The 14339-nt window shown below is 35.6% G+C and overlaps 1 protein-coding gene across 1 annotated transcript in view; it reads right to left on the bottom strand.

The window, feature by feature from the left end:
- The window catches only part of LOC148941137 (uncharacterized), a 161957-nt gene that overhangs the window by 81576 nt on the left and 66042 nt on the right, over positions 1-14339 (bottom strand). Inside the window, exon 5 of the mRNA XM_089104015.1 lies at positions 3947-4036. Within this exon, the coding sequence (XP_088960141.1) occupies positions 3947-4036 (90 nt within the window). The remainder of the gene's footprint in view (positions 1-3946; positions 4037-14339) is intronic.

The following is a 14339-nucleotide window of genomic DNA, read 5'->3' as shown; positions in this document are numbered from 1 at the left end:
TTCGCCACAAATGGCGATAATTCTAAACATGCAAAATTTAAATCAAAATCCGAATCAATAGTATGATAATTTGTTTGTAAATAGCACGAGAAAACGATAATCCCTGGGATTCGAACAGCAACAAAATAACGATTAACGGCAAACAATGAAACTGGAATATTCTCTCGAATAAAAATGCAAACTATATTCAATGTTTGAATTTTGTATTTTCTACCAAAAGTAAGACCACAAATGCAATTTTTTTTTGGGGGGGGGGGGCTTCCTAAGGGTGCTCGTACCGAACCAATAGTCCTAAGTTCTAGTGCCCTTTTTAAGTGACCAATAGGATATGAGGGCGACTAGCCCCTCCCCACGCTCTCTGATCAAGATTTTTAAACAGCCATTTGATTAGTATAGTTGAAATGTCCGATAGCTATACCTTTAGGGATGACATGACTCTCCAAAGTACACGGAGAAAGAGTTGTAAGTTACGCAATTTACCCATTGCTCAGGAAGTAGCCTGTAAAAAAGTAATTTTAAGAAAAGGAATTCAGCCTATTAGAGAACCCTACTGTAGAGGTTTCTAGCTCTAATCTACAAAAATGTAGAATTTTGTATTTTCTACCAAAAGAAAGACCACAAATACTAACATTTGTTTTCTTGGTCTTCCTAAGGGTGATCGTACCGAACCAATGGTCCTAAGTTCTAATGCCCTTTTTAAGTGACCAATAGGATGAGGGCGACTAGCCCCTCCCCACGCTCTCTGATCAAAATTTTAAAACAGCCATTTGATTAGTATAGTTGAAATGTCCAATAGCTATGCCTTTAGGGATGACATGACCCTCCATAGTACCCGGAGAAAGAGTTGTATGTTACGCAATTAATCCATTGCTCACAGACATTATTTGTTATTGGAAAGTATACCGAATTTTTTTCAAGGTTGGGGGGATTTTCTGCGGGAGAAAAAAGATTCAGAGAAGAAAGTTTCAGGGGGGAATTTATCAGGGGAAATTTTACACGGAGGGCGGTCTACTTTTTTAAACAACTACTTCTTCCAGCAAAATTTTACAAGGAATGGCTATGGTACAGAAGATGTGCACTTAAGGCTATTTCTGATTTGGGGCTTTCTAGTAATTCCACATACCTCAAATTCCCATCCACACTTATATCAACGTGACTGCCTGATCATAATGCACAAAATTTCCAATACCAATAATAACTATGGGAAATCTTTTATAATCTAATTCTTCGAGTGACAGAAGGATAGGAAGATAAGTCTAATGAGAGAAAGGATGAGATGGATAGGACACGTTCTGCGGATGAAGGATGACAGATTTCCAAATATAATCCTTTTCAGCCAACCATCTAGAGCCAACGAAAAGCAGGAAGTCCCCTCATAGGATTGGAAGAGTTCGTGAGGAAGGATCTAAGTGAAGCTGAAACTTCTAGGGAGGGTGTAAAGAGAGAGGCTTTAAACAAAGAGAGATGGAGGAAGAGCGTGCACAGCTGTGTTGGTCTCAGGGGGTTTGCTGCTGTAGTGGGTTGTTAGTAGTAGTAGTTCAATACAAGCAGGTAGCGGTAAATAACATGTTGTCTCTCTTTATTTTTATTGTATGCTTCTTTTTTCCTCTTAATTCCCTTAGCGTTACAGGCGATAAGATTTTGTAGTTAAATTCATTTCGCCTGAATATTAGACTGAAAGAGTGTATAGTATCCTAGCATGTTTTTTAGCTATTGTTCGTATTATTTTTAAACTTTATATTCATTGATGAGAACACAAATTCGACCATTCGAGCTAGTTAGTAGTCGTTTCAATATAAACCATTCATTCATTCAAAGCTGGTGGGGTGGGGTAACCCTTATTTCTTTAATCGACCAGACAAATCATAGTTACACCATCACCTGTAAATCGATGTTCAAAGACTTTTAGTTTAAGCCACGGGGGTTATCGTTGCCCAGTCAATTTTTAGTCGTTGCCCAGAGAATTCCTCTGTTCATCACATTTTCAAAGCTAATTTTGTTTTAAAACTCGCACCTTTAACGAATTTTTGCTAGAAAAAAGGGTGACTTTGTCGTATTTTCAGAAGTACAACACAGTTTACAGTTTCTAACAGTAATAGTACAGTTTGACACAAATGGCATCTAAGCCTGAATAGATATTGAACAAGGCCATAGGTTCAATGACATGGTGGCGGTTCAAAAGCTCAAAAATGTGCAGTGTAGGACCGGTAACTCCAATTCTTGAATTTTCTAATGTACTTTCCTCATATATTTTTAAGTTGCACTTGGACAAGAATAAATAGCTGAGTTTGTTCTATACAATTTTATAGAACAATAATATTTTTGCTTCTCCCCTGTTTTTTTCCTGGCCATAGAGCCTTAAGGGGGAGTTTATATTGAAGTGTATTTTGTTGAGTTTATTGATTGAATAAAATTGATTGACCGAAGAGTGCTTTTTATTAATTTTTGATACTTAGTCACCAATTAAAAGACTTGGAGTTTACCAAGTACCAGAATTTGTTCTATGCAAAAGTACTTTTTTATTAATTTTTTATATTCAGTCATCAATTAAAAGACTTGGAAGTTACTAAGTAGTTGAATTTGTTCCATGCAAGTGCTTTTTTTTATTAATTTTTGATACTCAGTCACACTTGAAATTTACCAAGTAGCTGAGTTTGTTCTATGCAAAAGTCACTTTTTATTAGTTTTTGATGCTCAGTCACCAATTAAAAGACTTGAAATTTACCAAGTAGCTGAATTTGGTGTACTTTTTTTGTTTTGTACTTTTTTTTTATTAATTATGGATACTCAGTCACACTTGAAATTTACCAAGTAGCTGAATTTGTTCTAGGCAAGTGCTTTTTTTATATTAATTTTTGATACTTAGTCACCAACTAAAAGACTTGAAATTTACCAAGTAGCTGAGTTTATTCTACACAAAAGTACTTTTTTTTTTATTAATTTTGATACTCAGTCACCAAATAAAAGACTTGGATTTTACCAAGTAGCTGAGTTTGTTCTATGCAAAAGTGCTTTTTTTTTATTAATTTTTGATACTCAATCACCAATTAAACCACTTTGAACCACAGTTTATATAATTAGCAGTATGATCATTCTCTATCTCACCCATTATAAAAACCCGGACCGGGGTGCGAGTGCTCCGGAGAACGTTTTTGCAGATATAAACATAGGCGAAGTCAGATTAGCGGGAATGCAGGTTAGTCTGTTTCCGTCTGTTTCCATCAAAGTGCATTGAAACAAGTGGGAAGGAGTACAAGTGGGAAGGAGTGCAAAGTGCATTGAAACAGAAATAAGTGGGAGGAGCTTTTTGTTCACGAAGACCAGAAATGATCTGCGATAAGCTTACTGGGTATATTCTGTCTACTGTGCTTTGAACTTACCAAGTAGTTGAGTTTGTTCTATGCAAAAGTGCTTTTTTATTAATATTTGATACTCAGTCACCAATTATATTCGTGACAAAAATAAATGGTTACAGAATTAAATGAACATAAATTATAAGAACTATAGGAAGAAATTACAGAAATTTTGAGAAATATATAACAGGAATAAATTTTAAATTTATCTTTACGTTTGTTATTTATTTCGTTTTCAAATTTAACAAATTTGTCTATTAAGTAAAAACTATTAATTTTTTAATTTAATAGGAATAGATTTATTTATATCAAATTATAGGACTAAATTGGGCCCCCTAAGTGTTCAGATGTGGAAAAAGGCCTAGTATTGGTCAAGATTTACAATTCGATACCTTCAGACAACAGACTATCCTTTTTTGCGTTTAGAGAAAACAGCTTCACTTCCTTCATTCTACTTAAAATCAAAATTTTCTAACAAAAGGTTAAAATATTCATAAAAAAATATTCAGGAATAACTAGCACCTACACATACCATAAGTTATTCTAAATAAAATATTTAACCGAATGGTAAGAAAAAATTCCAAGACTCTTACATCAAATAATCTAGGTTGCTTGGTGGGTACTTCTTCGTCTGATGAGGATAGACAGACACATTCCGGCTCACTTGACATACTCTCTTTAGTCTAAAATAGAAATAAAATATATAATTTAAGAATCAGGTTCAGCCTCAGTAGCTTGAATCCCATGGAAACTCAAAACACTTATAAGGAACAAGCGAGATTTTTTTTTTTTTTTTTTTTTTTTTTTTTTTTTTTGCTTTTGTATGTTTTTTCTAAGAAGGTCAAAGCAGAAGCCCCCTCTGCTTAGAATTAAAATAATTTAATCAATATTCCACAACAACCAATGTTAAAATATCTTTAAATCAGAGAGTCCTAGGCTTAGGGGTATCAGACTACTCGGAGGGGAGCAGGCTAAATAGGAGAAAACTCCTATTTTTGGACCACTGTTTTCAATAACAGGAGGGAGATCTTTTGGACTTTCTTTAGAGGGAATTTACCCCTCTTCACAAGCATATAGATGTGTTCTAATATAGATAGACTTAATATAAAACCCTTGATGAACAGAATGTCAGGCGATTGAATGAGAGCGCGCATTAAACTGAAAATCTCAACAATTATTTTCAGAAAAAGAAGAGATGATGTCATCCTAACCTATCAACTGATTAAATTTAAGACTCTCCCTGCAATGTGTACTGTTGTTGATCCTGAGTTTCAGAACCAAAGGCCATTGGCTGAAACTTGTAAAGCAGCCTACCTGAACCAGTGTCTGCATTCTAATTTTTTCCTCAATAATTATCAATGATGGGAACAAAATCTCTAAAGATACAATTACTGTTGTTTCTGTCGACACTTTTAAACTTAGCGTGGATATTGAGCGGTTCTCGAAGGACTGGAAACGCCCTGGATACTGTGGTCCCCGAAGGCGTAGAAACTCGGCCAATAGCTTCTATTTTTTTCTGCTGTACATCTGTGGGATTCGCAATGAAACTCAAATATTTTAACAAAATAATACTGTATGCCGTTGATGAGCCTGGTCACATATGAACAAAGAATAACAGGATAAAGACCCTCCATAGCCATTGATAATGTGTTAAATGAACGTTTCAGTTGTTGGGTTTCTAGCAGTTCGTGGTAACGAACTGTTTAGGAGCGACTTGACCAAAAAGTAGCCGAAACTATTAAAATGGAAATATGATATAAAAATAGATACATCATAAGAATTGGCATTTTATGTTAATTCCAATATATAATTTCATGTTAATATTATCCATCAAAAACTACAATCCTGAGAAAATATGTCTGGATTTTAGAAAAAGAGGGGAAACACCCCCTACAAGTAAAACAATCTGAAATTAGCACCATCATATTTACGATATGAGAGAACCCAACTGTAGAAGTCTCAAGCTACTATCTGCAAAAATGTGGGGTTTTGTATTTTTTTTGCCAAAATAAAGATAACGAATGCATGTTTATTTGGGGTTCCTCCTAAAGATGATCGTATCGAAACAATTGTCCTAGGAAATTGGCAGAGGGTTCATTCAAATGGAAATTAAAAGTTCTAGTGCCCTTTTAAATGATCAAAAAGATTGGAGAGCAACTAGCCTACCTCCCACATTTCCACAACATCCCCAAAGACAGCCATTAAAAATTTTGACAGCCACTTTGTTCAGCATAGTTGAAAGGTCCAAAAACTATGACTCTGAGGATGACATGACCCCCAGAGCCCCTGGGCAAAGGGCTGTAAGCTATGAAATTTGACCTCTGTTTACATATAATGCATTAAAGGTAATTATTTGGTTATAAAAAAAACTGTTTTCCTACTTTAGCAATTGAGAAAAACAAGCACTTGAAAAAGGTCTCGACCTTACCCCTCTATCCAATCACCTAAGACAAAACAATATAACGCAACAATCAGCCAAATAGAAAAGTCCAAACTCGTGCCAAGTTATCATTAATAAATGTACGTCGTTGTAAGACTACAAGCAAAACCACCTCAAATCTAATAAAGTCTTCCCAAGTGATCAACTCACATCTTTGACTTTATTGAATATAAACACACAAATAAAACACAACTCCAGGGACTGATCAATGATCCATAGGACCTAAATGTAGCCCCTGGAGATCATTTAGGGCTCCTCCATCACATCAGGGCTCCTCAGAGGAATAAACACTTGCCAATATGGGTCGGCACATTAGATGAAAAAAATCCAGTCTTTTTTTCATATGAAAGGAAGGAGAATGTTTTAGGCGAAATTATTCGCACAAAATTTTCCCGGAAGGGGGGGGGGGTTCAGCAAGGATGGAATTCTCTGCGTAATTTTCCCGAGGGAGGGAGATTTACAATGGAGAAAATTTTTCATGGGGGGATTTTTCATGAAGGGGGAAGGGAGATTTCTCGGCCTTAGTTAAAAAATTGTCAGGAATTAGATAAAAAAATAAATAATTTAAGTATTTTAAAGTAAGAAGAGGAACAGGTTGAGAGACAAAAATTCAGAGTTTCGCATTTTCTTTTAAAACGACTTGACTTTAAACCGCCCTTGATTAGATTGACATCACTAGTTAAACATCAGAGGAAATATTAATAATAAAGATTATAAATAAAGTTCATTCACCTCAGTTTGTTTTTATAACAATTAGAATTTTGAATTTCTATTTAAAGTTTAAAAGTAAAAAATATATTCACTAAAACATTTAGTGGAGCTTATTATTCACTAAAAGATTTTCTTTCAAACGAAACATATAACAGACAAATATCCCTTTAATCAAGGGGGTGCCAACTTTCATAAATCATGGGCACCAGGTGGCACCTGCCAAGCATAATCGAAGACGACCGAAGACGTCATTAAAGCCATCAAAGCCGGCGTTTAATGACGTCAAGACGGCCGAAGACGTCATTAGACTATTCCAAGGCTTGCAGAGATCGTGTCAAGCGTTGCGGAGAACGTGCATTACGTAGTGGAACTGCGGCAGACGTGGCGCTCCGATGTAAACGGGGTGGCGGAAAGGCGCGACCCTTTGCCTTTATCACTTACATTTTCATTGATATTGAGCCGCAGCCAAAAAAAGGAACTAACCCCTGAGCTAATGTTTTTAGGGCCACGAATATTTAAGAAAGTAATCCTTTAGGACCATTTCCAATTATCCCTGTGCCCTCAATAGCAAAAAGAGGTATTATGTGTCATAAGCCTAGTTGGACGTGGAGTAGGATGGAGAATTCTAAGTTTTCAGTTTGGACTATAATATCACGATTAAATAAAAAGGACATGTTTTTTTCAAATGAAATTGTCTTGATCCTATAACGTATGCCTTACATTTTGTCTAGTAGTTCTATATAATGTATCCTTCCAGGTGGAGGGATGGAGTTAAATTTGAAAAAAATGAATCATTTGAGGAACAATATGAAATTATCAAGAAAGTCTTGGGATTTCAGGGAGGGAGGTACTGGCCCGGTGATAACCATATTTTCTTTGTGTAGTTGAATGAATACACAAATTCACACGTACATGGGTGTTTTAAGATATTGAAGAGCTTTACCAAAATTAGCTTTCTCGATGCTTGACACAATAACTAGAATCGTATCATAAGCAGCGCAATAGCACTGCCTAAGTAAAGAACGATGTTGGCACAATGTATTATTTAGACAATCTATTTTTGTTTGTGGTTTTGGCCAGGGCACTTCGCATCGAAGGAGTTGTCTTAGAAACTTCGAAAAAAGATCAGTCGATTGGAAATTGGAATGGCTAGTGCCTTTTTTAATAGTCGAAAGTGATTGGAAGTCAACTAACACCCCTTCCACGCCAACCATTTCCCCAAACACATCTAATTAAAATTTTAAGATAGCCATTTTGTTCAGCGTAGTCGGTTTCCAGATAGAAATTATTTTTTTGTGGAGGAACCTACCCCCCAGCCCTCAGGGCAAGGTTGTAAGCTATGTCATGGGGGCCTATAAGGTTTTCATAGACAGCTTTGTCGTAAAAACTTCAAAAAGGGCTCATTCGATTGGGAATTCAAAGGGCTAGTGCCCTTTTTAATAGTCGAAAGTGATTGGAGGGCAACTATCCCCCCTCTCACGGTCCTTTTCACCAAAAACACCCAATCAAAATATTGAGACAGCCATCTTGTCCAGCGTAGTTGAAACTTCTGGAAATTAGGTCTTTCAGGATGACAACCACGCCCATCTTTTCCCCAAACACATCCAATCAAAATTATTAGATATCCATTTTGTTCAACGTAATTGAAAGTTTTGGAAATTAGATCTTTAAGGATGACAATCCCCCCCCCCCACATCCCTCAGGGAAAGGGTTGTAAGTTATACCCTGGGGTATATAAGGTTTTTGTAGAAGGTGTTGTCGTAAAAACTTCAAAAAGGGCTCTTTCGATTGGAAATTGAAAGGGCTATTGTCCTTTCAATCTTTTATGGAAGGGATTGTTTTTTAACTTCAGAAGAGGTTCAGTCTTTCTCCCTGAAAAAAACTATGTCAATTATCACTAATAAAACGAACAAAAATTAATCAAAAAACTTTTTGCACAAAAAAAGTTTTCAAAAAAAAAAGTAAAGAACTCCATTCAACCAAAAATGAACAAAAATAGAATCATATAGTCTATCAAGCATAAAAAAACCCCCAATCAGTATCAATTAATAAATAAAACCCAAAACAAACAGAAATTAAAATATGTCAAACTCAAAACGAGCAGAAATTAATCTGAGTAGGGTTCTATTCCCTATGCTTTTCAAAAACCAGAATATAATTTGCACTTTGATGAAGAAAATTTCTTTTACATGTTTTTTCTTTTAAACCTTAAAGAAATAAAGCATTTATTAATATTTAAAGGCATAAATATTAGCATATTTATATAAAACTGAAAATACAAATTTTTTTCAGTAAATTAGTTTGATTTTTTTTCAGTAAAGTACAAATAATATTTTAATTGCTGTTTGTTTTGGGTTTCATTTACTTATTGATACTGATTTGTGGTAGTTGTATGCTTGGTTGATTATTTGATTCTATTTTTGTTCATTTTTTGTTTAATGGAGTTCTCGACTTTTTTTTGAAAAACTTATTTTGTGCAAAAAGTTTTTTTGATTAATTTCAGGTAATATCACAAATCACGTTGTATGCCAGGCCAGTAGACTAGATTTCAGATCGACACTACATGAATGAGAGCATGGAATCCCCCAATGTTTTATTACGTGTGACTTTTTTCTGTTATCAGTAACCATAATTAGCGATAAGTTTCTTTAATAATAGTTGGTTAAAGATGACAGCATGATCCTGATTGGATGAAATTATATTCGCGATAAGAATCAATATTCAAACAAAATTTTTCGACTTATTCAGTTAGTTTTTAAGAATAGTGTTTGTAACCATATGGATATCTATAGATTCGGAAACAATTTATTTCTGAATATTGAATTCAATGTCAAAGAATTGGAGCACCGAGATATTAAGAAGCTGCTAGATGAATTTAAAGAAAATTATCCAAATCTGGCTAATTTCAGCAACAACAGACAGTATTACATTCAGTCAACAACTAGGATACTTATAGATGGAATAACCAAAACCATGGACAACAGAACCAGAGAGGAGCTCCCTACTACAATATATGACGCTTTAAATAAGTATATCTTTAGCGATGAATGTTCCATTGCAGCAATTGCAGGATCTTCATCTTTCATATATCTTGGACTTGTTAAGCTGAAAGTGGTTATAGCAGACCAAAATACATTGATGTCACGGCGGACAAGTAAATCTATGCCTGGGTGTATACCTGTTCCCAGCAGTTGGAAGAATCAATGCACATCATTTGCATTGACAGTAACAAATATGCATCAGCAACTTTGCAAACATAAACCTTGTTCAAACATATACAATTGTACCAAAGATCATATAAAGAGCTTGAATCCCTTAAACAAAGCTGTGCATTTTACAAAGAAAGTAATGAAGAAATGGATCGTTGATGGTTACACTCTAGAAGATTTTCATAAATTTATGAAAAAAAATGGGAATTACATTGTTCACACATTAGACTCTGACTACAAGATAAAAAATACGGAAAAGTTCATTTCAAGGGATGGAACTGTATATAATTATGTCATAAAAGAAGGGAACCCGCTTCATATTGAATTATGTTTTCAGCCATTAAAGTTGAAGATTGTCCATGAAAAGTTTCGTGGTAGGATTCGGACATGTTCTGATTGTGGTGAACCTCTTGCTAGAAATACGAAAAAATTGACTTGTTTCAATTGCAGCACCATGAAGGAAAACATAGTTGATCCTAAACTGTCAACGGTCAAACCATTGAAGAGCTCCATTAAAGATTTGCATTCGAGGTTTATTGGAGGTATTGATTTTGAGACAATTCAAATCAAGAAAGCTGAAAATTTAACCATACAACAACCAATTATAGTTGCAGGTGTAATATACGATATGGTAGATAAAGAAGTGATCTGGAAAAAATCCATTCTAATTAATAACAGTGAAAGTGTTCATGATTTTTTATGTGAAATGAATAAGGAATTTGCGTACAATAGAAAGAAGAAAAACATTTTACATTTCACAAGACAGGAGGATATTGTAGCAAAATTGCTACCAAAATGCCATTTCTGTGAACAAGAATTTGCCATGAATGACAAAAACGAACAAAAAATAGTGATTCATCATGACCACGCAACAGGTAATATTATTGGTTATGCTCATCAAAGTTGCAATATTTCAAAGCGTGGACCCACCCATTTGCATATATATACTTTCAATGGTATACGATTCGATCACTCGCTAATATTACAACAGTTATTATCTTCAGAAAAATATAATGCTGATCAAGTTAAAGGTATTCGAAAAATGAACAGGTTTACAACTCTAAAGTTTAGACAATTGATGTTTCAGGACTTACTTGCAATGCAGTGTACTGGTATTACATTAAGTGATTTATACAAAGTATGTAAAAGAAAAGAAATAGCGGACCAGATATTTGGCTCCAAAATAAAAGAAAAATGGGATATGAAATGGCGTTTCAGCATGAATTTTAATAATACTGATGAATATTTCTTATTAAAAGATGAACGCGTTCCATCATCATTGTACGACCAAAGCGTTTCCGCTTTTGAGCTGGATTATTGCATGTCTGATGTGGCCATAACCATCGCTTGTGCAGTATCTCAATACGATGAATTTATTACAGATTTTGGGGTGAATATGATGTTATCCCCAACTGCACCATCTTTAACAAATAAATTGTGGATTGGTAGAAGTGAGTGGGGTACAAAAATGACATCATCAAATTATTGGAAATATCAGCATAGTATTCGAGGTGGGATTGTACAAGTTAATAGACAGTTTACTGTTTGTCAAGGGTCAGAAGAAATTAAATATCTTGATGTCAATAATTTGTATGGGTATGCAATGCTGGGTGATTTTCCGGTCATACCATCTGATCAATTTGAAGAAATTCAAAAAGTTACATATAGAAATTTTACACAACAATTGCTAGAAGCTGGTACATCTAAAAGAGAAAAAACAGAAGCGAAAGACCGACTTGAGCTACAAAATTACGTAGACAATTTGAAAAATTCTGAATACACTAAGCAGTCATTTTACAAAATCAATGTGTCATGGCCACAATCATTCAGAAGCAATCGTAGACTGGATGCTCTTCCACCAACTTGTGAAAAACGAGCCTTTGATTTATCACCTGAAATGCAAAAACGATGGGAAAATCTCAACGGTGACTTGAAATATCCCAAAGTTGCCAAATTGGTGGCTCATTTGCAACCAATAACTGATTATCTAGTGTGGCAGCCCATGTATGATTATATAGTTGAATGCGGTGCTGAAGTTGAGATAACTTGGAAACAGGAATTCATCTGTAAACCTATCTATCGTGATTATATTTTACACAACCACAGTGAGCGATTGAAACGTAAAGCTTCAGAAGATCCATCTGCCGACAATTTTAAACTAATGAACAACTCGCTTTATGGTAAGCAGTTAGAGGATACAGCTAAGTACACTACAAAAGCAATTTTTGACACTGAGCATGAAAGTTTCAATCAAAATCTTTCTAGGTATTTAAAGAAAGGTTACTTGGATGAAGTAAAAGTCTTTCATGGAACAATTAAGGAAAAGTATCTACAAATATCATTTGGTTTAGATCCTCCAGAAACAAAACAACCTTGGTTAGGAGCTGCAATACTCGATATTTCCAAGGTTGTCATGTATCGCCATTTGGATCGACTGTATAGCTTAGATCCAAAAATTGAACTGCTTTACATGGACACAGATTCCTTTATATTACTTATGCCAAAACATTTTAGCACATCAGAGTTGGGCTTAAGCGATACAGAGCTTGGTAAGTTAAAAGATGAGGCTCCATGCTCCATGATTAAACACTGTTATGCTCTAGCACCAAAACAATATATTCTTGGCGATGAACATGGGAAAGTGATATACAAAAAGGCAAAAGGTATTTCAGATCCTGCCAATAATGACATGACTTTACAGTCTTATATTGATGTTTTAAATGGGAAATCCAAATTCGTACAGCACAATATATTTACTTTGAATTCCGATACCTTAGGGATTGAAGTGCAAGAAGGATATAAAACATTTGGTACTGGTGTCGATACTAAACGTAATTGGTTTATGGATAGTTCTCGTGATGATGGTTATCTAATTTCGTCTGCATATTAGTGTTTGTCTTTACCAATAAATATTATATAAATCAATTTTCAGTTTATTTAACAGCATAGACTAACATATTTCTAGCCATATTTCAATGCTAATAAATAAGGTAAATGATACGGCACTATACTTCTTAAAGTCCGAACCGGCGGTGCTGATCTCCGTCTCAAGAGACTTCAGCCGAGAAGTGCAATGGGGGATGGGGGCCAACCATCCTTTGCTTTCACAAACCCTTCCTTTTTACCTTCCCCAAATTTCTCCAGGTACCCATTTAGAGCTGGGTCGACTCTGGTACCGCTGAGCAGAGTCACGCCACTGACCCTCGTCCCAAACCAGACTGGTCCCAAACTGGTGGACCACCAGGAATTGAACTATCGCTTTTCAGACAAGATTCCAAATCCACCTAATAAGTAATCTCTAATAAGCATCTCTGCTCTGAAAAGGTTAGATGTAACCTTGATAATTAGAAGTACGGTAGTAAAAGGCTATTGTCTATAATAGACGGATAATGCCATGGGAAAGGCAAATAGAAAAGGGAGGACGGGCGAGCCCCACAATAACTACCAATTTTAATTACTAAAAACTTTAATAGTTTTCCAGCCATCATCTTTTCCGGAAATGTATTTACCGACATGTTTTTTTCTTAATAGACCCACAGCAGACCGATGACAGAGAAGGCAGATTTCTGCTCAAATACAATAATCAGTAATCAAAGGTTTCAATGTATTAACTGAACTCTGTAGTTTTTAACTGACTCATTGATATCTATTGCTACTAATACAAACTGTCAACAGCGTCAAGGGAATTGAGGCAGGTTGAGATGGCTAAGACACGTTCTGCAGTGAAGGACGACAGATTGCCAAAGATCCTCCTTGTCGGCCAATCATCTAGGGCCAACGCACATATGGATTCTCATTTACCATAACTACTATTACTAACAAGTCATCGCAGCACCAATCCGCCTGAGGCCAACACAGTTACGCACGCTCCTCCTCCATCCCAGTCTATTCGAAACCTCCCTCTTTACACCCTACCAGGAAGTTCCCATCTCCCTTAAATCTTTCTTTATGACATCCTCCCACCCCAACCGCGGACGACCTGCTTTCCATTTAGTCCTAGGCGATTGGACGAAAAGGACAATCTTCAGTAATCTATCATCCTTCATTCGCAGAACGTGCCCTAGCCATCTCAACCCTTTCTTTCATTATAGCCCTAGATAGCGGGATTGAACCAAGATCTAGTTTAAAGCAACTAATTTGGTCCTTTTTGGTCCCTATACTAACTCTCTCCTAACTCCAGCCCCATCTCTGGCACTCTGTTACATTTCTCCCTTGCAAGTCATCTAATAAAACTATTCTTTGGATTCAGTTTTAGGTCATGGCAACAGAGTCATGGTCACAAACTGAAAGTAGGGAAGTACTAATAGGGGCAAAACTCTCAAAAGGGACGGAAATGAAGGTTCCTAAAGCGGTACAAAACTGTTAAATAACAGTTTTAACTGCAATATACAGCCTACATCAACAAATGGGGTTTTTATGATGACCAAGTGTATAAAATTCATTGAGTTTAGGATCACCCACCAAAAGTTAAGAGTCTGAGAACATTTGTCTTGTTTATCAATAAGGGACACCCTTACCCCCCCCCACCAAAAAAAAAACACAGCGAGAATTTCATATATCAACTTTAGCATATCATGGATCATATTACATAGATTTCAAAGCCCTACTGACAAAAATATGAAATTT

This window comes from Artemia sp. Qi Xiang Cuo, chromosome 18, assembly GCF_049724085.1.
Source record: "Artemia sp. Qi Xiang Cuo chromosome 18, ASM4972408v1, whole genome shotgun sequence".
Lineage (NCBI taxonomy): Eukaryota > Metazoa > Arthropoda > Branchiopoda > Anostraca > Artemiidae > Artemia > Artemia sp. Qi Xiang Cuo.
This window is presented reverse-complemented; position numbering and strand designations above follow the sequence as displayed.